Source organism: Micropterus dolomieu, linkage group LG22 (genome assembly GCF_021292245.1).
Source record: "Micropterus dolomieu isolate WLL.071019.BEF.003 ecotype Adirondacks linkage group LG22, ASM2129224v1, whole genome shotgun sequence".
Taxonomy (NCBI): Eukaryota; Metazoa; Chordata; class Actinopteri; order Centrarchiformes; family Centrarchidae; genus Micropterus; species Micropterus dolomieu.
In genome coordinates this window covers 11,585,095-11,610,772 of record NC_060171.1, presented here as the reverse complement: position 1 = coordinate 11,610,772, position 25,678 = coordinate 11,585,095, and the positions used below count along the sequence as shown (strand labels likewise).

The window sequence follows — 25,678 nt, the reverse complement described above, 5'->3', positions numbered from 1 at the left end:
GGTGGATTTGTCACCAAATATAACAATTCATACAAATAAATAATAAATAAAATTAACAACTATTTAATTTGGCATCTTGTCATCTTACCCTTTTCCATGGTTCCTTTAATGCAGTGGAGGACCAGATGATGACTAGACCACTTTTCACACCAGAGCTACTTTTAAGCAAGCTAACTCACACAATGATGACGTTGCTGATTAAACGAACTGGTTAATAGAGGATAAAAACAAGATTTTTATCATTGAACGTCATACAGTATGCTTCACTTAGTTATCTATTCAGCCAAAAGCAGTCAAAGCTAACTCACGCAGAAAATGCATTACACACTGTAGACTGGCTTACATAATTTGTCATTTTAAAGTAATGAACATTAGTGTAAATAAAAACCTTTTCTTGATGTGCTCAGCTTGTAGTCCAAATATGCTTCTCCTAAGTGTAATAGGGAAAACATTGACTACAAAAACAGATGCAGACTCTCCAACTGTCAACATCCAACTTTAGGCTAAAATAACTGATCCTTATTAAAGTCCCAATATATTTATCTTGCTAAAGAAGTACATAAAAAGTGTGATAAATAACATTGTTAGAAGCTCATACATTGGAGATGATTTGCCAATTTGGGGCAACTAAGAATATTCAAATCATTTTGCATTTATTTTAAACTACAAGATGGCTCATCATCTGTTAGGAGCCCATTGTTACACAACCCTGGCTAGAACTAATCAACCTGGTAGTGAAAATGAGGCTATTCAAATGTAAAGTGAGTTATTTATCTTCTCATTAGCGCTACATAGTATGGTCAGTGCCACAGGCCGTCTACATCAAATACAGTCGCGAGTCATTCTAAAGAGTTTCACTTCTTATCCAGGGCCACTTTAGAATTCCCCACTGTTACATCCACCTATGTGTCCCTGAGCAAGACTCTTAACCCTTAGTTACTCCAGCGGCATGCAACCTCTGACATAGCAATTGTAAGTCACTTAGGATAGAAAGCGTCAGCTAAATGAATTAATGTAATATACACTCTTTGAACCCTTTTCAATACTTGCAATTAAAAGGATCATGGCATCACAGTAGTGAACCAGCACTCTGCTTAGTGTGCCATCTTGTGGTGAAATAAGTGATAATTCATCATGTGGGTATATAAAAGAGCAAAGCAGTTTGGTTAACACAGTTCGTAGTTAAATATTACAAATACTCAGCAAGTAGATTCACAGAACAAATATTTTATTGCCATCTTTTTCGACATAAAAAGATGTCATAAATACACCAATATTCCTATAGAAAATAGAATATACAATCAATTTACACATTTATGTACAGGTTTGAGTGCATACTATAACTGTGTGCTGTCAGAGCAGTTATGAGGTGATGAGCTGCTGAGCAAGGCAAAGGGTATTGATGTCTGAGTGCAGCTCAGTTATTATATCTATTTCCAATTAGCTTACTTTACAAATTGTCACTAAAACCCAATGCCAAGAAAGTCAAAATTCCTCCTTGATTTTGTCTCAAATCATGTGTGTTGTAGGTGTGGAATCATGTAAGTAGTTTGTTTTTACGTGATTCTACACTTCAAACAGAGAATCAGAGCTTCACTTTTTACATGCAAATATCAGCCTATTCAACATCTGTGGTGCTTCCACTTGCGAGTGGCCACTGCAATGTTTGTGTCTTTTTTGTGCCAAGGGAAGAGATGGGTGAGAGCAAGGGTGCCATCAAACTGCACAGAACCAGTCAGCACGTAAAGCTGTGACCGGCCGGGGCGCACAAGGGCATTGGCACATCGAAGGTTGATGAGGAGCCATTGCTGGAGTAGGTGCCTGGTGTCATAAGGCAGCAGAGGTCCTTGGTGGATAAACTCAACCCGGCCCTCAACCTCAAATTCTGGCTCTCCCGTGGGTAGACGATGGCGATGAAGTTTGGCAGTCACAGCTGTGGAGAAGAGGGGAAAAAAATCAATCATTGGTCTTGAAAGTTAAATACAATTGTGACAAAGCATGCCCAAAGAGGATATACATCAACACACCACAGCTTACTGAAATAATTCTAAAACTTACCAAAGTCATGCTGGCAAAAAGCATTCAGAACTGTTTTCATTGCAGGAGCCTCTTCCACAGAGGGACAGTTTTGGCAGGCAGGTTTGGGTAAGTCTGTGATAAGAAAGAAAATATTTAATAAAACGGTAGGGCGTAAACAGTAATTATAGGAAATCTAAAAGAGTAAGCATTTTGTAAAACAGATCATTAGTCTGTGGTCGATGCGTACCTTTGGCAAAGAGACTGTATTTTGCGTGGGGAGACAGACACATGTCTTCCTCAGCAGGAAAGCGGTCACAATCAAGTGCCCCTGGCCATGGGTGACCCTGGCAGGCAAGAACCGGGGCACAACTTTCCCTCACTGCCACACACAGACTGCGGCAGGGCTGGATAAAACTGAAGGAAACATAGACAAAATGTTACACAATGAACGCAAAATTACTGCAATAATGATTTTTTAAAAAGGACAAAGTTTTACACATGCAGAAAAGTAAGGATTCACAGAAAATAAAGAGTAAGAGCAAGAAGTGTAAAATCTCCTTACGTGTCAAGACAGACAGGGGCAATGAGGGAGCATAAGAAGGCCTGGGCTTGAGGGTGGCAGCCTGTCTGCAACAGGGGCCTCCAGTCCTCTGAACGTGGTACCACCTCGCCTTCCAGGTTGCTGTGACCCAAGAAGTTGGGCAGCCGCATCTCAGAGTATCCAACATCTTTGCAGACCTTCATCTGGTTGGGGATAGCAACGCAGCGAGTAGACTGACCTATATCAAATGCCATTAAAGGGCATGCTATAGTGAGGAGAGCCACAGCGAAGAACACAGCCATACTGAAGGGTTTGCAAAATCCAGAGAGAGCAGAAAGTAGATAGATGAGCTATTGCTGAGGTTCCTTGCTGTCAGAAGTCTCTGTCCTTGAATGGCTTTGTAACTGCTGCAGCTTGCTTTATATACAGCAAGGTCAGCCAGGCCCATCAGTCTCTAAGTCTGTTATCAACTACCAATCAAAGACGCAGAGACGATGTGTTCGGAGACAACGACTTGTTTTTGTGATGACTGCAGACAGAGAGGGGGCATTAAGCAGATGGAGGGTGTGTGTGAGAGGGGGTAGGGAGGGGGGAACAATGGGCAGCCGTAGCCCAGCTTTCACTAAAGCCCAGTCACAGAAGGTTGAATCTGCTTTTATAGATCCAGAAGGTAGAAAAAATATTATCTTATAGTGTTCAAAGTATCCATCATATGGCTGACAAGTCTGCTACATGGCATGCAATATTTGTAGTATTTGCAGTAGCAACTCGGTTACCTTAAAAGTGAATGATGTGTTTGGTTTTTAACCTGGTTCCAATATTATTTCTGCGGTCACAAACTGCCTCTCTAAAGGTTCCTATAGTAAGAAATCTTGAGATTTTTGTAGACAGAAAGGCAGTCTCCTTCAAAGTGCTGGTCTCTTTCATGTGTCCCTGCTTCCTAATTGGAGGGTTTTATCGTCAGACCCTCCAGTTCTCATTAGCAAAGCAGCATCTCTTCTGGCTCACCTGGCTTTGATCTGCCATTAACAAACTCAAATCCACATGCAAAATATTATTAGCCTAGCTCTTTTGCGTATCTGTTGTCTGTGATGCATCCTCAGTATTCTGTACATGGCACTCACATGAAAATTAATGTGTTATAATGTCTAGAATGAGTTACAATTTCAGTGTGATGCTGGAGATGTTTTCCGTTTCTTCAGTACATAAAGGCTACATACATTTCCTTTGGACAAGATTTGTTGAAGATCTCTCCTTTGAAATGAAAAAAATCTTTATTTTGAGACAAAGAATCAGAACCAGAGCTACATGCTGTCAGACGCATAAACACTCATAATATGCCAGCATCCCATTCAAGACACCACAGATCTTGTCCCAAGATATAGACCTGGGGCACAGACATATGTGCTAATTTGTCTCGTTCTCTGTTTCATGTATTTAAGCCTTTTAACAAAAAAACTACATTACAGCATCATCGTATTTGTTTGAATGTCGTCTGTCTCCAGATTTAGATGTGTATCTGGAGCTAAAGCCTTTGGGCCTTTTGAAGACTTTCCTTCATGAATCAGAGGGCTCTATCCCCACCCAGTCTAACATGAACATTGTGGTTTCAGGCATGCCAGAGTAATGTCAATTCCGATGGGGTCTTCATACCAGCCTTGTCAGCAGCAAGTACTGCGCTCTTGCAGCTAGCCAGAGCCCTCCATCGGCCCCAGCTCAGCCAACTTTTACAGTCTGATCTGATGAGTGGAGGCTGGTTCCAGTTCGGGTAGACGAGTACAGCCTGAAAGAGGGGACTAACTGGGCAATTAGTCACAGACCAATTTGGGAGAACAATAGGTCCACACATTTAACAGGCTCCCCCTGCCAGGAGCCCAGCAGGGGTCTGTTGTTGGGCCTAATGGCTGCCCTGTAGACACTGTGTCTGTCTTGGTAATGTGTCGCCTGCCCCTGCCTCAGTTAATGAGAAGGTGATAGAATATGAGCTGAATGGCTGGCCAGCAGACAATCTAGCAAAGACAGTACTTGGCTTTAAAAAGACATGAAAATACATGACCAACCCAAGTCATTGATTAGCCTCCTTTGTTTTACACAGAACCAAAACATAACTTTACTATACTTCTTTCTACAATTTCAAAGTTCACATATTTGCTGGATTTAGGCAGTTTCTTATTCGATAGTGCAAGTAATCCTGTTTCAAATCAAATGGCTATGAAACACTTATTTAGGGTTAAATATTAGCCAAATGTTATCTGTATCACAATACTGCTGTGCTATTTATTTCAAGAGAAATTAACTCGTTTTTGTACTGAAATTATGTTCTTCTGAGACAGCAGTGTCAGAAGATGCACCGGGAATTGTAGTTTAAAGGACAAATTCACCCTCAAATACAATTAATGTTAGAGGTGTGTTATATGATAGAACTGTTTAAATATGTTAAAGTGTGCCAAATTGTTGTTTCGGTGGTTGGGCACCAGTCTGTCAAACAGACATCCAATCTGGCCAATGTAGTATTTTGCTTTTAAAAAGGCACATGGAACTCTTTAAAACAAAAGTCGACATTTACCTTTATAACATAACTCCCTTTAAACTGGGCAAAAATAATACTTGTCTACAGGTGCAAAGTCAATGTTTTCACTCAATTTAGGAATTTTCTTTGCTAGCGCACATCATTCTGTTTAGTTCATTAATTTTTAGCAAAATAGCTGACCTAATGTGTCAGTGTCAGTCTGTTTTTACACATACCATTCACATTTTTGTACCATGCAGCTTAGTTCTTATGATTCAGCAGTGCCACATTTGTTATACAAAACGTTCACTGATACATTTCCTTAAAGGGAGAATCTAACCTTAAGTAACAATTCATGTCTACAATATTGCACAGCTCAGATTTGAGAAACATCTTCCTGTTGAGGTGGAAGTAGATAATGTGGATAAATAATGAAACTAACTCTCCACTACAACACACCATGGGATTTGGGGCTACTGTCTGGTTCACAGGTATTAATTTTACACTAAAATAAAACTTTGAAAGTGTTATCTAAGATATTCTATGAACACAGTCTGTCACTACCACAGTGCCAACAGACCACCTTCAAATTTGTCAGCTGGAGACCTTGTCAACTTACGCCTTCCTGCTCAAAAATTCAGCTAGGAAATATGTGATTTTGCAGATTCTGACATTATAGTCAAAAAATTATGAGTGGCTTAATTCTATCCAATTTGTAGTATGTTTCCCCTCTACAGTATACTATACATAAGCAGAACAAACACCTGAGACATACATCAAAGGCAGAGGCGTGTTTGGGAAGAAAAGGAGGGGAGACTGGGTGTCTGAGCTGGCCTTCCTTGCAACACAGAGAACTCAGATAAAAGCGGTCTCCTCCTTACGCACAAGAGACTCGTTAATGTAAGAGACTGAACCCCCATTTGCCTCTTTTCTCTTCCCCTATCACCCTCTCCATCCTGCTGGGCTCCAGTAGGACTGACAGTCCCTGTGCAGACTGTCAGTAGCACTCAATTGTCACATCCAGTCTCCGAGCCTTGTGGGCAGACGCTGCCATGCCGAGGTGAGCAGACAACTTGCCCCCAGAAGCTACAGACACTTGTGGATCGACTCCGTATGCTAAATGAGGGTAATGTACTCAACAAAATAAAAGTTAAAATGTTGTGTTTTGTCTAATTTCATGTCCTCAAAAAAAGAGCAGAGACTAAAGCACTGGGAAATTCTGCTGTTAAAATCAGGCCAATGCCATTCAAATAATTTTAGTAACTTTATTGTGCAGCCTTGGCAGATGAACACAGCTGAGCTGCTATGATGCAATTCACAACAATTTGCCCATAATCTGTGACAGTTTAATTGAAAAATCTTATGCACAGTCAAGCACATCGGCTTAATAATCACAAAACAGAAATAATTGTGCAGTTACATGAGCTTGATCATTATTTCTATCCTAGAGTGGACCTGCATTTGGCTTTCACAGAATCAAACTACTTTTCAAACCACTTCTGTTAACACTGATCACAATTCACTTTTCAAACATCGATAAGCCAAGGAAATGTGAAGAGAAAAAAACAACTTTGAATACAGTAAGACACAGTCAGGCTGATGGAGCTGAGCTACATCATCTACGACTACGATGTCGTCTTATGCTTTCTCCTCTGCAACTCTGTGGGAAAAAAAAAATAAATCAAAAAAAAAAAAAGAGGCGAGATCATTATTGGTCAAAAACAGATACAAACAAGAGTGTTAATGTGCCATTTTTTTGCTCTTTGAGTGTACACTCATAAAAAAGTATGCTAAATAAATACTTGTCTTGTCCAGAATTTTATTTTATTTTTTTTAAATCATACCAACCTAAAAACAAGCAGATTTTACAATAACAAAAATATATTTACAGCTGGTATCTGTAGTAATCTGTCTAATTTATTGATTAATATACAAATTTAATTGCATTAGATTGTACAGGTGTACCTATTAAAGTGGCCACTGAGTTTAAGTATCCACTATGAATTAAGACCATATAGCTCATATGTCATGACAGTTGACATACATCTCTATGTCTCTTAGGCAAGGAGGAGGGTCGCAGCCCACATATGCCCCATTGATGAAACAGTACTGCAGTAGAGCCCTGAAACATGGATCCTGGAAAGAAATTAAGACAGTATAAGTATAATATAATATTAAGTATAATATTAATATTAAATATATAAATAGGCTGGATGTACTATTGTATGTAGTAATATTAACAAAACATTTTTATTTTTAAAAAATATACAAAGCAAGTGTTTTGTCACTCACCCTAACGAGAATGTGAGGGTTTCCAACAATTAAGAGCAGGGCTTTGGGACGAGTGACAGCGACGTTGAAGCGCTTGGGGTTGGCCAGAAAGCCGAGTGCACTCTGCAAATCATCACTCTCTACTGATTCATTAGAGCGTACCTATATCATAAGAGAATGAGATTAACTGAGTAATTGCCAAAATAAGGAAACTATGGGAAGTTTATGTCCAATGTTTGTGCTCAACAGACTCTTGTGTTATGTTGTGGCTTTTATTTCTCTTACAACCTCAAGGTTTAATTTTGTGATTATTGAAAAATATCTATATGATTGAAGAAATTATATTAAAATGCAGTATACCTCACATGATAGTGCACTGTCTTACTGAATGACAAATTGCACAAGTAGCACAAGCTGAGAATCCTAATCACTACCAACCACATCAAAGATATGGGTATATTATTTGGAACTAGTCCAAATCTATTTTAATACATTGGATGAAATTTTAATATATGCGAACATCTTGCTCATGCACTATTTGGCTGTGCAAGATTAAAGAACAGCAACAATTGCTGCCATAAATTTATCAGTAACGCAGAAACTCCAATACCTATATCAACCAAACTGACCACATGGTGGTGCTAAAAAACTAATTTCTGTCATAAACTGCTCAACTGTTCTACAAAGAAATTTCTCTAGATCACTACACTTCTTTCTGTGTAGGCCAAAGCTGGATGTCCCACCACTCTCATTTCTGTTCAAAACAAAAATAGTCTAATAATAATAATAATAATAATGATCTTCCACACATTTGATACATGTCTGGACTGAGCTAGAAAAATGTATTTAAATGAAAGTTTGATACACATCATCACAAAAAATGTGCTGTTATGCTGTTGATTAAAGAGGTGGTATTATGCTCATTTTCAGGTTCAAAATCCTATTTAGGGGTTGTACCAGAACAGGTTTACATGGTTTAATTTTCAAAACACACCATATTTTTTGTCATACTGCACATTGCTGCAGCTTCTCTTTTCACTCTGTGCGTGAAGGCTTCGTTTCAGCTATGGAGTGATACATTACTACTAGCCAATCAGAAGTAGAGAAGGTCGGCAACATTTACAGCTGAAACAAGGCTTCGTTTCAGCTGTACATGTTGCCGACCAGCTTGGCAACATAGACGGAGAAAGAGTTTCAGAGTGGTGAGTTATTAATCTGTGTATCTGAGCTCTGTCTCTACATCGCAGTAACAACTTTGTCCATTGACTGACTGGAGGTTAGCTAGTGTTTGGAAGGGATAGGAGGTGTGTGCTTGCAGCTCAGTGTTTTTCCACCGGTGTTTTTGAGGGCGTGTCGGACTAGCCGCTTGGCGAGTGTTATATGAGGCACAGAGATGAAAGGGAAGTAGCTGGACTACAAACAAGCTGTTTTCAAGCAGTTCAGAGCAGAGTTTTCTGTGGGAGATGGGAACTCCCTTTGGGCTGGACTTTGGACTTTTTCACTTTGCAAACCTATTACATGCACGAAAGATAAAGGAGAGGGGAAAAGCCAAAAAGCATAATACTACCACTTTAAAGTAGACCTCATTTAGATGTTAAGCATTGCTGTGAGCAAGCTTTTTATCATGATTTGTGGAACTTAGAGGACTAAGCAAATTTAGAGCGAAAGGCCGAAACAACCCGTGGTTTCCCCTCAGCTGTCCAGTCTACTAAAAGAAAGAAATGTTGCCTGAACTAAGTCTAGAAAATCCAAATCCCAGGCTGACTTGCAGGTTTTTAGCCAGCTCTGAAGTCATTTTACCTCTCATCATAAATTAGACCAGTTTATGAATTTGAACTGGATTTTATCCGTGATCTTGTGTCGCATAATAACTGCATATGTGTGTGTGACAGTTGTATTTGTATGTTTGTGTTTATTGTTGTAACATTGTTCATGAGGCTCTCTTGGCCAGGTCTCTCTTTAAAAAGAGATTTTAATCTTTTTTTGCCTACCGTAGACATGATGATGACCAAGAACTCTTGACCTTGGAACTCCTCCACAGAGCCCACTTTGACGTCAGACAGGCCTACCTTACCCAGCAGCACTCGAATCTTCTCACACTTAAGAAAACAAGGACACTAATGGTTTACAATATGCAAAGCAATTCAAACCTTTACAAGCTATTTAAGATACCTTGGAGTTGAATGTGAAATGACACTGAATTTACCGCCCCACACCCCCGACTTGACTTCAAAATATACACAATACAATACATATTTCACTGATAAAATGTGCAGCCTTACTTGTTTCTTGTAGGGGGCAATGATGCCAATGTCAGATGCATTCACAGGGTTGTAGAGCTTCTTGGCCAGCTGGCAGCAGTAGAGCATGACCTGTACAGCCTCCACTGGGTTGAACCATGATGGGTTGTTTCCTTCCCTCATTTCTGTGCCCTAGAGCAGAGCAAAACCCCTGGATTAAATGTGGGAGCTAAACATCCCAGTAACTTGAAGTAACAAAAAAAAAACCAAACAAGGATTAGAGATTTTTCCCGAAATACCTAATAAACTGGAAACTTATTGTAGGTGCATGATCAATTTGAAAAACAGAATAGGGCTTATTCCACAGTAGATTAGACATGCAATAGTGCAGCTATTTTTCTTTCGTAAGTCTAAAGACCACTCACCCTAACTCCGTGGAGAAGGAGTGGGAAGCCTTTTTTGGGAAGGGTTTTCCACTGGCAGAGAGAGTCTACTATGGCCCTGGGGGCTTTAAAATACAATTCGCCCTGGTAAAAGAGCTTGGAGGGAAGCGTGAGCAAGGCCTCATGAGAACGGTAGTTGTAGATCAGCTTGGTCACCTGTAGTAGTATAAGACCAGCTTTATCATCATTATGCATACACTACATGCAACTGTTCTCCATTACATTCAGTAGTCATAGATGATGTACCTCAGCTCAAGATGTGTCATTTGTTCAAGTTTATTACAAAATTAATAAGAAAATGAAAATTGTATTTATTTTTTCATTAACATTGATATACTAACAACTAGTCTAAACAACAGAAGTAAAATAAAATGATGGCGAAGAATAATGATTTAATAAAGAAAAATGATAATGTGGTACACAATAGATTTTGTATGCAGTGCACCAACCAGCTTTGGGTTGTATCCCCAGTCCTGTCTGGAGTATAGCGGATTGGCCATCAGCCTCTCCAACAAAGACACCCCCAGGCCAAAGGCAGCAGCCAGCTTGGACTTCACTACTGGACCCAACTGACAGGGGTCTCCAGCCAACACTATCTAAGCAGGTGAGGAAAAAAGTTATTAGTCAATAAAGCTCAGGCAAGTTATGAATAATTAATCAGGATCATTGTTTTCTGCTTAAGTCAGCTTTGTACAAGAACAATACACAATACAAGAAAAACACATATCCTTTTCAGGAAGAATTGTTTAAAACTGAATCAAATTAATCAAATACTGAATAACCAAGAAAACAAGCAAAGGTACTTCTTAAACAATGCATCAATGAAATAATCTGAATGAAATTAGCTGCAGCCCTAAAATAATTATTTAAATAAAAAACCAAGACCAACCGTTGTTCTTTTACATCCACACTAAAAACACAGCTGGTGTAAATACTGATCCATGCTCATCTGATACCCATTTGTGAAGTTGTGCCAGAAATCCCTACTGTGCTATCCAACTATTACAAGCCTGCACACAGGACAGAGGCACTGGACAGAGCCTTTAAAATCTGAATGCAGCATGTGTTTGTGCTGACCTGTCCATCTCTCTCTGATACAAGACTCATGGGGATCAGGGACTCTGGTTCTGTAGCCTGGCCGGCTTCATCCAGAAACAGGTGGGTAAAATGTCCCACTCTGAAAAACAACAAATCCATAGTTATTGGACTTTAAGTAAGGGCAAAAGCTGCTTATTTAAACTGCTGACAACTATCCCTACTACAATCCAGGCCTTACTGTAGTCCCGTATTATAGAAGAGGCCAGCGCTGGAGCAGGTGCTGACCACAATCCTGTGAAAAGAGGCATGACGGATGTCCTCCCCTGCCTTTGAGTACAGCCTCAGCACCTCTGGGATGGACTAAGAAAAAAAAAAAAAAAAAAAAACACAGACACATCAACATGCCATGATAAAGCAATGTACTGAAGGTAGATACAGAAAGAGCATGTTATCGCTTCCTCATTTATTATTTAAAAAGGATTACTGACAACTGTACCGCCCCCAACCTGGTGGCGAATGTCGATGGCATCTGTACAGACCTTACTGCACACAGGAGCATGCATATTTCCCCTTTGATCATTCACACTGTAAATTAGGTGTCTGTTGCAAACAGTACCTCATCCTGCCTACAGGATGCATTGACACGGGCCAAACTTGCAGCATGCAGGAAGCCACTGTCATGTAGGCGGATGCAGATGAGGTCAGCAGCACTGTTTGAAGGAGTGCATACGAGTACCCGGCTACTGGGCAAAAAGTGGTATACCTGGAGATGGAAAGACTTTATGAAGTCACACAGGCAGGGGACAAGAATGGGAGTAAGCTTGACATGCATAAGAGCTAATGCTGAAAAATTCACTCTATTGTGTAAGTTATGGAGAGGTTTTTAAATCAATAACAGCATTTTCTGATTCTATTCAGTTGGATGCATTTAAGAATGCATTTTGTTATTGATATAATTACTGTGGCCAAAAACACTCTTAAAGTTAGGGACTGATACATCACTACACATTTCCATTAATTTAAAAGGTTTCTTCAAAATCAGCACATTAGGGGCTACTCTTAGCCTTAGGAAGTATAAACTGCTTTGTTTATGGGTTTGTACCTGTAGTATGGCTTCTATGAGGGTGATGGTCTTTCCAGTGCCTGGAGGTCCAAATAGCACATAAGGAATGGGCCGACACTCTCCTGACAGGATCCTCTTCACTGCCTCTCTCTGAGGGGGGTTCAGTACCGGGTTAAAGAAGTGCCCTTTGCTGGGGATGGGTTTGGATGGCAGTGTACCATCTACAAGCGATTACACATTTGTCACTGATGTTCTCAACATTATCTGATATGTATATATGAAAACCTTGTACTTTGTATCAAAAATCCAGCACCTGTACCTTTAGTCTGTGTGGCCCTTGACTTCATGTTGATGGAAATGCTAGACAACTGTCCATTTCCCATGGCTGGAGCCTGGTGTTTAAATACAATTTTAGTTAATCAAAACTAGACTTAAGGACATTAATATGTCCCCCCCCCCCGCCAATTCTTTCACCTCATTGACCTCCGTTGTTTTGTTTTGGCCTGGATCGTCAATCCATTTTCCGGTCCACTGAGGGGTCTGAACAGTCACTCTAGAGGGGAAAAGAACTGCACAAAAATGTAAAAATGCTGCATGACAGCATTTTAAATCTTATTACTAGGCTACTTTCACAATTAACATCATGAAATCTTGTGTAAAGCTTTTCAGTACAAACTAAAACCAGGAGTGTAATTGTCTTATGACAATTAAGTAACCCAAGACACATTAAACTTGGAAGTATTTGAAATATTACTTTGTTTATTAAACCCCTGTGGAATAAGGAATGGGCTTTCTTTTAAAACACCTTGTTATGCATTGATTTTATAAAGTTTCCAAATACGATAAAATTTATGAATTTGTCTAGCGAAGAGGTAAACGACATGTGTCAGAAAATTCTAATTATTTAACATCCTTTTTAGGGCTGACCCCGAATAGTCGAAGATTCAATGCTTCAACGGGTGGAGCCTAACTCGACTGTCAATTTCACAGTCGAAGCTTCGCAGCGGAACAAGGATTACGCCATTTTGGCGATATGGGGGTGCTCAACATCTCATTTTACAAAGAACTACCAGTTTTCTCCCAATAAGTTAATATACAGCCTATTACAATATACATTTCAATGTTTAATGCTGTGAATAGACAAAAAACACTTTCTGAAGAGACGGAGACTCAGCTTCACCGGTGTTGTGCCGAGTTGTCCGCACCTTGCGAGACTTTCAGATAATTTATCACCGTTGTTGAACCACACAAAAATTATATTGTTTTTAAACAGCTGCTACTTGAAATAGACCCGCGAGGAACCGTGATGTGCACAAGACCGGTGAATGACAGGTGCGAGGGATTGAGCGAGACAGAAAGAGAGACAGACACAGACAGACAGACATCAAGCATGATCAAAGCGGAGCCACTATGCGTTAACCCCCCCCCCGGCAATCGCTGTGTACAAAGACACACATGATTCGAATATCAACAAGACTTGACGATTCTGATTCGACTATGTAAATCCTTAGTCGGGGACAGCCCTAATCCTTTTGTAGTACAACAAACTATGTGAGAACGGCTTTGATGAGACAATGGCTTGGGAGTTGCAGTGGAACATTTTTCTTCCTCAAAAACTTTACGTATTGTATGTGGCTGTGGGTATTCTTCAAAATACCAGGAAGCACACACTGTAAAGGCAATTCCAATAAAACCTCAACTTACTCTCTCCAAACTGTTTTGTCTGTTCAAGTGCGTTGTGACATCGCCTCATGGTCAATCTGATAATGCAAGTAGTCAAAATGCTTGTATTACAACTAGGACGCATTATTTCAAGGTGAAATATAAATGCATTGCGTTGATGAAATGAAAAAAACACTTTTCTAACCTGTTGTAAGAGAACTCAACATCAAGTGGCTCGCCAAGGTAGCTGCGCTGAAAGTCTGAGTTTACTCTCAAACTCACATCCTCATCATTGATCTGTGAGTCAAAACTGAGCATTAGATTAAATCTGAATTTAAAGACCATCTATGTTTGATTATGCAGAACATAAAAGATGCTTCACACTATGAAATATCTTGGTACCTCTGCGACATAACCAACGTACTCCATTACCACCTCGTTACATTGTGGTTTCTTCAATAGTATTCTGTCACCTGCAAAGCAAACTTGTCAAACATCTTCTTGTGTTGAGCAAAAAACTCACATGAACCTTTGCAATAACTCAACAATGATAAGACAACACTTAAGGCCTCCTCACCTATATTGAGACTGGGTCTGCCTTCGGCCAACCCAAGAACCTCTAGGTGCAGATAGGCCGCTCCTTTCCGGAGAAGGGCCCCATAGATTGTGAATTCTCTCAGTTCCTTTTCTGCATGCAGCTCTTCCAGCCAGATAAGGGTTGAGAAACGTGCATGAATGTTGGATGGTGACAGCAACTGAGCAAACAGATACAGCAGAAGGGAAATATGATATTTCAGTTTGTCCCTGAATCTCCTTTTCCTCATCATAGGGAACACAAAAGATGAGGTAAGGGTGCTTTCACAACTGCCTCATTTAGTTCGGTTGAATCGCACTAGAGTTCGTTTTGCCCCTTAGTGTGGTTTGTTTGGGCAGGTGTGAATGCAGCACCAAAAGCAGACCAAACAAGCGTGCCACCTCTTCAAGGAGGTCTCGGTATGCTTTCAAACGAACTCTGGTGCGTTCAGCGATCTTATAATTGATCTGTATAAGCCGCTATGTTTATGCAAATCATTTTATATAGGGTTATCTGATGATGCAGGATGACAATCGCCAAAGCTGTGTAATGTCATGGTTACTTCTCTGGTTTGTTTGTAAAACTGCAGTTTGAACATGAACCGGACCAGAACTAAAATGCAACAGTGTATCATTTTTTTCCCCACTTGGTCCAGACCAAATGAACCGAACTACAGGTGTGAAAGCACCCTAAGACACAGAACAGCAGCCTCTGGAGCCAGTTTCGTGGAAATCTGTGCTCTCTCAATATAGGATTGTCCTTTAATATCATACATCACCTTGCTTGGAAAATTTAGAGGCCCAGAGGTTCACCCTTTTGTTAGGATGCTGATTCGGAAAACATATATTCATAAAGTGAATATCTATCGGTAGACTAAGAATGTCACGAACACAGAAACTTCGGTACCAAGTCGATAACATGAAAGTGCTTGTTTTTCTAGGTACCGTTAGTACTAGAGATCCAACACGTGAATGATGGAGAATAGTGACGCTGCAGAGACAGCTCCGCCGTCGTGTATGGAAACCAGGGTAAAGTTTAATATGTAACATTTGTCTGTTTTCACGGCTGTTACCTTCAATAACTCCGCGTCAAAGCCTCAATCTCTCCCAGTTTTGGGATATATTGAAGAGGTTATGTAGGCAGATGTTTCACAGTTCTGATCATCTCAAAATGTTGCTTTAGACAGAGTTAGGGACCGTCTTAAAAGTGCAATAGGAGCTATTTCAATCTTCACTTCACTCATCTTAACTTTTTAACAGATAAATGGCCCATTTTGGATTCAAAATGGCAAATTTTGCAGAAAAGAAGTTTGCATCCCTGTAAATTTCCCGTGTTGTGACATCCCTAGCATATTCCTTACTGCACCATTAATCAACACATTTATTTTGCAGATTCCCCTAATCTAAAATCTTAACCACAACTTTTATTTCTACATGACAAGCTAAGCTTCATCGTGGGCATGCTCACCTCTCCTAGGCAGGGCTGAACTACCAGCACATCGCTCTGTGCCTCCACACAGTCTCTAAGAGCCTGGGGCACAGGGTAGTTAGGTAGGAAGCATGGCAGCCGCCGCTTAATAAGTCTACAGATGGGAAAATGTATCTCAATTAAGAGGCAATACAAATAATTCATTTTGTAAAAAAAAAACTAAACAAACATCGGTCTTGGTTTTACAGCAAACACAAAAGTCAACGAAACTATGTATTAAAAAATGCCTATGATATTATATCAGCAACAAAGAATAGTAGTTACATTGGTTACATCTAGAACATAGAACATGTAAAACAAATGTGAATTATTACATAACTATTTAATTTTTGGGGATACTGCAATATGATGTTCCATTCAAAAAAGTAGTACTATCCATTATTAAGATTCTATATTAAAATATATTCTTTAAATTGGCAAAACTAATCACACAGAGTAACCGCCAAGTATCAAAGTAGCTGTAAGATAGGTCGCCATTTAATTTCAAGCTTGATGCTCTCCCTCAGGCAATAATGGAATACGTTGTTTTGATACCTTGGTGCGTCTTTTGGAGCAGAGACAGTGATCACATGAGCAGGCATTGTTGAAACCAGGCGTGCATCACTGGGACTATAGGGCCCAGACGGCTGCAGCAAGTTCTCCTCTTCACTGCCAACTGTGACCTCCAGGCGCCGCCCAATGGTAAAAGAGGAGAAGTGCAGCAACAGCAGCTCAGCACAGCTTCCAAGGCTCCTGAGCAAATTCCCACATGGAATTTAGTTGTACATACTAACAACAGATACACAGAGGCACTTGACACTTCAATAAATAGAGCTTATTTTATATAGCAAGCCCTGACAAAGGTGAAGCCCAAAACTCCCCATTTTGATCCATTACTCCTCCAGCAGCTTGTTATTTATACTAGTGCCAATACAAGACTTAAAAAAAATATATAAAAAATAAACAAAACAAAAAAAACTTACTTTGCTTGACAGGCTACTGCAACAGACAGCCTCTCTCCTGGTGGAATATCCACCTCTCTTTCCTCTCTCCTTACACCAGGGAAATGAACAGTTTCATTAAGCACCTCACCATTTTCTTTGTCCACCTCTTTCACATCACTGACTTGTTTTTCTGAAGACTCTGAGCCGTTTTCAGACTCTGAGCAGTTTTCTTGCAAAGACTGTCGTTTCTGTCTTAGTGATGTAGATCCTTTGACAGATACCAGGGTGAATTGTTCTTTGGAGTCCCAGCCAGAAAAGTCACAGCACGTCAGCCTGTGGGTCTCAGAACTTTTGTTTCTGTTTTAAGAGAAAGAAGAAAACAGTACAATTTAGTATGCTACTCATTGAAATAGTAATTCCCCTTTTAACAGGCATTCCATAGTCCTCAAATTTTCTCTCATATCTGAGAGATCTATACCAAGACATATGGTGCCAAGAGTTTTAATAAAGGTTCCGAAGATGAAAAAACTGATCCTAGACAATGACCAATGCTAATCATAATAATTGTTTGTGACTAGTGCTTTAATTTATTTGTATACTCGTAATGTGAATATTTTCTTTCTTCACTGGTCACTCACTGAATCCAGATCACCAGCTCTCGTTTCTCCCCTATCATCAGATCTCCAAACTGGCCGTAGTCTGTTATATCCAGGCCCCCTTTGTTTTCCAAAATGTTCTGGAGTTTGGCTTCTGGGAGAGCTGTGGCAGAAAGATTCATACTGCAACAAGAACAAAAAAGCCTTTCAATTAGTGATCTGTATCATCTACATCAAAATTCAAACAAATATGGAAAATACTGCACTTCTGATCATGGCTGGACTGGCCATCTGGCAGACCAAGCGCTTTCCTGGTGGGCTGGCATGCCTTTTGGGCTGACACAACAGTGTTTTGTTTTTTGTCCGACCAGCCCATAGGTTTTTTTTTTTTTAATTGACAGCGGACTGCACCAAATCACATCTGTAAGCCCCACCTCATGCAGATGCTGCCAAATGTGAAAATTTGTATCCCAGTGAGCCCAAAAGCGCTGGTATCAGAGAGGAGAGAGCAGAGACAGAGCAGTAACAGTGATCCCAGTGATACCAGATCAACTCGTGATCACAATATTGCAGCTGAAGCGGAAGACAATATGGATAAGATATGCAAGGTTTGAGTTTGGCTAGCCTGCTATTTAGTAAGGCTGGCCCGAATGTCATTTTTTGAGCTTCGACGCTTTGATTGTAATTAAGAGCGAATAATCGAAGCTTCGTCCCCCACCCGTTATGGTGATTGTTTAAACGTGTGTTGATAAGCAGGCTGTCATTTCAAGAGCTACAGCTATGTATTTCATAGATAGAACAGAACAGCAGAAGAAGGATAAATGCCCAAGAAGTTCTGCTAAGTGAGGGAGGATCGGATGGGGGAGAGATAACGGCGGACATGGGTGCATCTGTCTGTGCGTGTGAGACAGAGAGAGAGAGAGAAAAAGAGAGCGAGCGCTCCGTTTATTTATTCTCATAGCAAGGCTAACTAAGTGATTATTACCAAATCTTTGTTTTTAGCTTTGTTATGGCAAGGCTAGCAGACCAAAGTGCAGGACAAGAAAGGGAGGACTTAGATAAAACAGGAATATTTATTGCAGGGTAAAAAGATCGAATATTTAGCAGGTGAAGAGCAAGAGTGAAAACAGATGAGTGCCGAACCAGGTTGGTGGCTGCTGTACAAAGCAGGGGGAACCGTAGCTGAGAGTCCAGAGTGAGAGTCTGATCTGAGCAGGTCCAGAGCAGAATCCGAGAATAGTTTAGCCGGGGGGTGGGGCAGACAGGATGAGTGGTATTTCCGGTAGCAGAACTAAATCTGACACGTTATTATGCAAATATCACTTTGATTATAGCGACTAAATGCTCTTCTTCTACAATCGGCCTCATATAATTATTTAGATGTGTTCATTATGTTGTTGTTTGTTTCCAGCCTACAGTTTATCTACTGATCAATTTTAAAATGTAGGAAATTTGATCTGTAATAAAATTAAGCAATTGTAAAATTAATAAACGGCATAACTGCCACACTACTGCTGTCATGACTCAGATTAAAGTGCTCCCACACAGCTGAGGACTTCATTTTGTTTTCCCTTTGATGTGAACTGGAGCGTTATGTTCACTGCTGTCAGCGGGAGGTCAGGCGCACGGGAAAAAACCCACAATAATTGAATCTCAAAATTGAAAATCAAATGTGTACCCAACGGTCGAATATTCATGTCCAGCCCTACTATTTAGCTACATCGGTTGCCTTTTCTTGAACCATATTCAACTTTTCATAAATCAAATGTGCTTGTCAATGTCCCTTTTGTGAACCAAACCACAGCCTAGATGGGCTGGGAGATTAAAAAATAGTCAGTACTTAGTATTTACAAATTAGGCTACGTTCACATTGTAGCCCTTACTGCTCAATGCTGATTTGCTGCCCAGATCTTTCTGATTGACTGTTCATTTATTTTTAGATGTGGCCCATATTAGACTCCAGTGTGAAGAGGCCACGGCCTGAAAGTGACCCCAATGCACAAATAATATTACAAACGTTACTGTTATAAATACTGTTCATTAAGTGTGGCTTGGGTGGGGGGTTTGGTGGGTCATAGTCAAACAGTCCAGGGCCATTTTTAATTCCCAGTCCTGCTTCTGATGATAAAGATATAGAGCTGAAATAATAGGTCGGAGTAAAAAAATTAAATACTACTAAATTAACAGATTAATCAATAATGGAAATAACCCCTAGCCCTATACATGTAAACTTAAACACATCTAATACCTCTGAAGGCAGGGTGCCATGCACAGGGCCCTCCAACAGTAGAGGGACTGACTGCTCTCCACCATTACCAGGTTGACCATGTCCCCTGGCAGAGGCTGGTAGTGGGAAGGCAGCAGCAGGGAGTCTAGACTGAAGAACACACTGTCCTCCACCACTCCATTGTTACCATACATGCTGGTCACCCGCACCTGGAGATAGCAGACCATTCAGAGGAGGGGAGGGAAATAAAAGTAGTCGTTAGATTTGTAACCAAAAGGTTAATATTCCTCTATTGGATTAGACAGACATAAATGAGCTTTTAAGCATTACCACTTTATCAGAATTAAGTGTGATGCCTATTATAAATGCAACTGAACACACTTTAAAAAGGACTAAATTGTAATGAGTATGCATAGCCAAAAACTTTCAATGATGCAATTACCTGGTCTAGGCGGCAATAGCGTAAAGGGGCCACAGAATGAGCCTGGGTGGTCCACTGGGTAGGATTGATATAATATTTTGCTTGGACCCAGTCTCCTTTCATTGGCTCATAACCTAACAAAAAGGAGCGATAATACACAAAGTGTATCGACGTCAGGAAAGTTAACATCAGTCTTCAGCCAAATGCTAGTAAATTTTGGTGTGGCTGTGAGTTTTTCTAATCTACTCACAATTTGAGGGCTAACATCAACTGTAAAAACATATGTAGCTGTTAAATCAGTCCAAAATGCTGGACAGCCCTGGAACTGAAATACCAGTGTGGGTGTAGACAATAGAGTAAGTATATGCAAAGCATCATGGGTTCAAGAGGCTCCCCCTTTTAGTGTGTAAAGTACAGTGAGTATCAGTACCTTCCCAAAGACTGCAGCGTGGGAAGTATGTGGTCTGGTTTATGTAGCCGCCATCTCCATTAAGTGATGTGACTGTGCCAATGAGAGGCCGCAGCTGCACACTGTCAGCTTCTAGGGAGGTTCTTCCTCCATCCTCCCAAGCATCTGCACTCTTCTCCACCTAAATGACAGGATTAAATGTTGCATTTCTGACAATTCTCATAGTTTCCTGACTTAAACACTGTAACTAGAAAGAACAAAAAACGTGTATAGGTTAAATTCACATATAGGCTTCCGTCACCTCTCAATCTACACTAGCTCTTATTGAGGTTGATTGGATTCTGACATTTGATAAAAAGCACATGTATGAAATATTATGTCCTATTTCACCAAACCTAAAAAAATGCGATATGGTACAATATGTTATTTGAAAAAGTACGTAGGAGCACAGCACAGGATTCTCACCCTCACAGCTTTCCATCCCCCTTGGGCACTATCTCGTACTGCTATGCAATTCACCAGGTCCCCTTCTTTCAGTGGCACCCCCCCCAACACCTCTGCACTTGTGAAGTAGATCGCATCGTCAATCATGCCATAGTCAAGGCACAGCTGGCTTACCACACTGCCCCGCAGGTGGCGAATGTCCTCCATGCCTAACCATAAAAAGAAATGTGGACTAAATACAACATGACATCACACCTGCTGGTGCGTTACAGAACGATTATGCTAACCAAGTGAACTTTATTTAGCTATACGTTGTGGAAATGTTGCATTTAATGTTAACGTTACCTGTTGTACCTGCGAAAACGTCTTCTACATCCGCCACTACTGTCCTCCACAATGGAGAAACCAGCTTAGACAGTACACACCGCACAGCAGTCAGCATGTTTGCAGAATGGTAACTTTAGCTGATGTTAGCTAGCTAACGTTACCCACACTAAAAAAATACAGAACAATTCATTAACTATTTATTCTGCTGGCGAACACACTAACTAACGTGAATGTCTGCAGATGACTAACGTTAACATTACGTTTTTTAACATTAAAAAAAAGTTAACCTGAAGCTAGTTAGCTTGGCTTACAGTAAGGTAATAATGTTAGCTAGAAAAAATGCTATTTTACATATTCAAAGTTAATGTTTGCTAAAAAGTTACCTCAGCGAACGTTAACGTTTTAGCGCAAAAGGCGGCGTGTAACATACAGTTAGATCGAAGTAACGTTAACGCTAATTGAAAACATAATTAAAGATACATGTGGTAGATGAGGGTATTTTCAAATTAACGTTACTGTTCTCTACACAGATAACGTTAACGAATCTACAGTTCACGTGTTGGGGTCGAGTCCATAGACTTCATAAAACAATTGACCTGTTGGTTGTTTCACCCCAAATACGAAGCACTTCACGAGTACGCATCAGTCACAATCAGTTCATGGGTATAGCGATGGGAGGTGCTATGTCAAATTTGGTGTTCCCATAATTCACCGCCAATCTACATCCAATCCAGCGGGGCCGCACCACTGAGCATTGTAGGCGGGATGATGCAAAAAAAACAAAACAAAAAAACACCCATGTAAATTGTCTTTATATAAAAAAAAGTTAAAGCCAAGGTTTGTGAATTGGTGAATTGTTTTTGAGTTTGTCAAGGTCAGCCATGTTTTTCGTTGCACCATGCACTTGGTACACATTGAGGTAAGAAGTAGTATATTTCAACTTCTGGATCGCAGCATAAGAAAGGCCTATTCTTATTTAATGGTTATGGGCCTACTAACTCCTTTAAGGTGAAAGCAAATTAGAGCTGATCAGCAACAGCTGTGTCACCAGCATGAAGGGCTTTATTAAACCTCACATGTGGTACAGGTAGCATTTTTCCCTTGGTGACTGAAGCAATGGGAGTTGTTCATGCGTTGCATTTGTGTGCCGACTGGCCTGCCGAAGGTTTTTATATTCCTTCTGTTTGATGCATATATTCAAGAAATTGGTTGTGTAGTACAGCAAATTTATGAGTAAGATTATGTTTTCAGATGTTAACTTTTAATTATGATAATATGCCTTGCCATAACTTGTAGTGATGGGCTAGGCGAGGCTTTATGAAACATTGAAACGTTTGAAGCAATTGTACCGGAATTGTGTCGAGACTTTGAAACCCTTCGACACCCGTCTCCACGGTGACATCTACTGGTCACTTTTGATATCGACACATCTTGGTAGGGGTTTTGACTGACCAGCGTTTACGATTCTAAACGTCTTATCAATACATAACCAACACGATTTCGGAGAAATCACCATGCAACAAACAAACAAATGCTTTCAGATTGTCAGAGACAGCAGATGGGGATTGCAATAAAATCTGTTTAATAAAACACATCTGTGTGTTGTTTAATAAGTAATCACTCATTTAGCTGACGCTTTTCTCAAAAGCAAATCACAATTGCTGTGTCAGAGGGCGCACTTTTGGAGCAACTAGAGGTTAAATGTCTTACTCAGGGACACATGTATTACACAGTGGGAATCGAACTCACGTCCCTCACATTAAAGGTATGTGTCTTAACCACTACTCTATCCATTTTCAGAATCGGAATACTGTATTGATCTACGAGGGTGACTTGTTTGTTGCAGATACTCGCAAGGCATAAACGGAATAGAAATAAAGTTGAAGTTAGTTAGTAGACAATATAATAAAGTATACAAATATAAGAATATAGTAATAAACGTGGATATCTACAGTATTACACAGTAGCTTATTAACAGAGGTGTAATGATAATTAGCAGGAAAGATATAGGCCCTATTAATAATGAGTGCTGGCAGTGATGAGGTGTAATGGATTAAAAATCCGTAACTGAGTAAAGTTGAAGTTGTTTCAAGAATGATAAATTAAAAGTGTAACGATGTCTCACATTTGTTATATGTCAAGAATTTTATTCAGAAATATTTTGAATAAGTGTGGGGGTTTTTTGTCATAATCTACATCCCCAGACTTGGCAAAAAGTAACTTGTACAAATTCCTTTATTCCTGAAATGTCATTTAGCTGTAATAAGTTGAAATGTTTAACAGGGAGTGCACTACCCATAGGCTGTTGTTTGCCAGTTGGTAGCACAAATGGAAGATGTGATAATGGGTTATAGAGGAGAATAAGAGATAAGAACATTTGTAATACAGTATTTTCAGAGCTACATTCTGATACTAACTTCATTTATCTTGTACTACAGGTTTGTTGCAGCAAAATGCTGGAGGTGAGAAAATTTAGCTAAACGTTTCCTGCAAAATGCATGTTGGTGTAGAGCCTTGTGTGTGTTTTTTTTAGTTTAATGCTTGTCTGGGTTTTAATTGCCTGCTAATGGGATTGTGTGTTTATTATGTGAGAATGTGAAATCTACAATGGCTATTTACTTACAAATCATGCAAACAACTATAGCCTAACATACCTCCATACTTGGTACAATGGATACAGTATAAGAACTTTATTCTCTCAGGGATGGGATAAAAATACCCCAAAATACCAAACAAAAACATCTACCTCCATAAAAGAGGTCAACAAAATATAACCATACCCAAAACAGCATTAACAAAACTAAACAGAATATGAACTGCACAAACTGATCTAACTGACCTAACTGAATGAAACACAAGGGAACATATAGTGGCTTGGCCAAACCAATTTACACAAGGGGGAAAACAAAATGGATGCCAACTACTACAAAGTAAACCCAAATTCCCCCTCCAACCTGGCAGCATATGGTAGGGCTTGATTGGCCGGCCACAGGATAAAATGGTCCTCCACCCTTGGCCATGCATTTCTCATATCAGTGCTGTTTGTCAACCACCAATAAAATTCCATAAAAGAAGGCCACGCCTTTGTTCCACCAGGACAGTCCTCTCTCCAACATGGTAACGCAAGAAATAATGATTAATATAACAGAAAATGTTTGCTTAACCCTACAATGTGAAAATGTGTGCACTTCACTTAAACTGTGTATGGCTAAAAGCAATAACTCAAACTGTTATTTTAAAACATGAATTGTAGTGATGGGGAAAAGTCACTCTTTTTTTTTTTGTCATTTCATTCATTTGAACTAGGCTGGTCATTGCGGCGCTGCAGCCCTCAAGTGGGTGATTTTTTAAAAAAAAACAGCGGAGTTCTCAAACATGAAGGCTGCCTGACTTGCTTTAATTGACAAAGTATAATGCACAAATTCACCTCTTGATCTTTCTTTATCATTGTTCTATAAAGCCCCATGGCACCACAACCAAATTCAAACCATGTAAAAACCACAGAAATATGTTGTCAATATTCAATCGCCACTACTCCGGCTAAATCCGTCCATTTTCTCAAGCTTTCCTGGGTATACAACCAGACCAGCCATATAATTATAATTACTATCATATCTCTAAAGTGCTCATTCATACAGTAGCCTAACGTCCCTATCCATGAGTAAAATCTATATATTAACATCAGATTTGCGGGGAATATATTGAAGTAATAAGCTTGACACACTAGATGAATAAAACACACTTGTTAAAATTCAACCAAGTTAATAATAAGAAATTATTATAGAAATAAACACATAATATAAACGCAGCAGTTTGGCAGGTCTGGACACACAATGTATCAGCTCCCGGTAGAACTGCCAGGGCACTGAAGTGGAGCGGACCCAGAACAACTCTCATCAGCTGTTAGCTGTAAACACTAGCAGGACAACAGGTACCGCTGTGTTAACTATAGCGTGACAAATGAATGACTCAAACACAGTCCCACTGTTGAGTCGTGATCTAATCAATACCGTTTCCTGTGCTGACGGAGCCCATGCAGCAGCAGTGTGATGAGTGAATATAAGAGTCCAAGACTATTCATGCATGCGTGAAAATGAACAAATTACTCCCTCAGACTACTTGTTCCTCCTGAGTCATTTACAAGATTAGGTCAAATGAATGAAACTTTAAAGACACAACACTAATTAATTGTTTGGGGTGTGGCTAACTGTAAAAAGAACTTAACCTGTGCACTCAACAAAACATGGTAGATTTGCGTACTGTATTACCATTGCTGGCTGTGATCCTGTATTGCTTGGGCCACTACACTACATGTACTTGTTGTTTTTTTGTCTCTTGTATTCCCGTGTGTAAGTTAAATGACACTGGCCTATACCTGTGGTTTCTTGCAAATTCCTTGCTCTAGTCCTTCAATGTAAGCAGATAGCCTAATGCGTGCTTCTCCAGTCTCTTAATTGCATCCACGTCTCCCTCATTTGCATCT

At 40.0% G+C, this 25,678-nt stretch overlaps 3 protein-coding genes across 9 annotated transcripts in view; all 3 read right to left on the bottom strand.

Annotated features, from left to right (window-relative positions):
* The window catches only part of LOC123961564 (prolactin-like), a 1,277-nt gene extending 1,179 nt beyond the window's left edge, over positions 1-98 (bottom strand). The window contains exon 1 of the mRNA XM_046037053.1: positions 89-98. Coding sequence (XP_045893009.1) covers positions 89-98 — 10 coding nt within the window. The remainder of the gene's footprint in view (positions 1-88) is intronic.
* Positions 99-1,455: 1,357 nt separating this feature from the next.
* szl (sizzled) lies at positions 1,456-3,012 on the bottom strand. The gene is made up of 4 exons (XM_046038366.1): positions 2,582-3,012; positions 2,267-2,433; positions 2,059-2,151; positions 1,456-1,933 (listed from the first exon to the last, which is right to left on the bottom strand). Exons 1-4 carry the CDS (start codon positions 2,860-2,862, stop codon positions 1,623-1,625), a joined length of 852 nt encoding a protein of 283 aa, XP_045894322.1. The 5' UTR covers positions 2,863-3,012; the 3' UTR covers positions 1,456-1,622.
* A 3,308-nt stretch (positions 3,013-6,320) lies between these two features.
* On the bottom strand, positions 6,321-21,946 carry mov10l1 (Mov10 like RISC complex RNA helicase 1). 7 transcript variants are annotated; one of them, XM_046038524.1, is made up of 27 exons: positions 21,792-21,946; positions 21,214-21,361; positions 20,890-21,077; positions 20,446-20,605; positions 20,037-20,149; positions 19,616-19,803; positions 17,410-17,550; positions 16,811-17,128; positions 16,383-16,580; positions 15,828-15,942; positions 14,364-14,541; positions 14,189-14,259; positions 13,992-14,083; positions 13,829-13,884; positions 12,599-12,714; positions 12,444-12,516; positions 12,164-12,345; positions 11,678-11,824; positions 11,300-11,421; positions 11,101-11,200; positions 10,473-10,619; positions 10,006-10,179; positions 9,623-9,772; positions 9,332-9,439; positions 7,362-7,502; positions 7,114-7,205; positions 6,321-6,729 (listed from the first exon to the last, which is right to left on the bottom strand). In XM_046038524.1, the coding sequence occupies exons 2-27, from the start codon at positions 21,308-21,310 to the stop codon at positions 6,708-6,710; spliced, it is 3,489 nt and encodes a 1,162-aa protein (XP_045894480.1). In that variant the 5' UTR covers positions 21,311-21,361; positions 21,792-21,946; the 3' UTR covers positions 6,321-6,707. The 7 variants fall into 7 exon arrangements, with proteins under 7 accessions (XP_045894480.1, XP_045894479.1, XP_045894482.1 ...); XM_046038523.1 differs by lacking the exon at positions 21,792-21,946 and adding an exon at positions 21,579-21,784; XM_046038526.1 differs by lacking the exon at positions 21,792-21,946 and adding an exon at positions 21,579-21,784 and having other exon boundaries at positions 12,608-12,714.
* Between the last annotated feature and the right edge of the window lie 3,732 nt (positions 21,947-25,678).

Bases quoted from the DNA above. Each gene is read 5' to 3' on its own strand.
- szl (XM_046038366.1), bottom strand. From the start codon at position 2,862: ATGGCTGTGTTCTTCGCTGTGGCTCTCCTCACTATAGCATGCCCTTTA. The intron at 2,152-2,266 runs GTACGCATCGAC...TTCTTATCACAG, and splicing joins ATACAGTCTCTTTGCCAAAG to ACTTACCCAAACCTGCCTGC. The intron at 1,934-2,058 runs GTAAGTTTTAGA...TCTTCTCCACAG, and splicing joins TTTTTGCCAGCATGACTTTG to CTGTGACTGCCAAACTTCAT.
- mov10l1 (XM_046038524.1), bottom strand. From the start codon at position 21,310: ATGCTGACTGCTGTGCGGTGTGTACTGTCTAAGCTGGTTTCTCCATTG. The intron at 17,551-19,615 runs GTATTAGATGTG...TTCTTGTTGCAG, and splicing joins ATGGCACCCTGCCTTCAGAG to TATGAATCTTTCTGCCACAG. The intron at 12,346-12,443 runs GTACAGGTGCTG...AATCGCTTGTAG, and splicing joins AAGGGCCACACAGACTAAAG to ATGGTACACTGCCATCCAAA.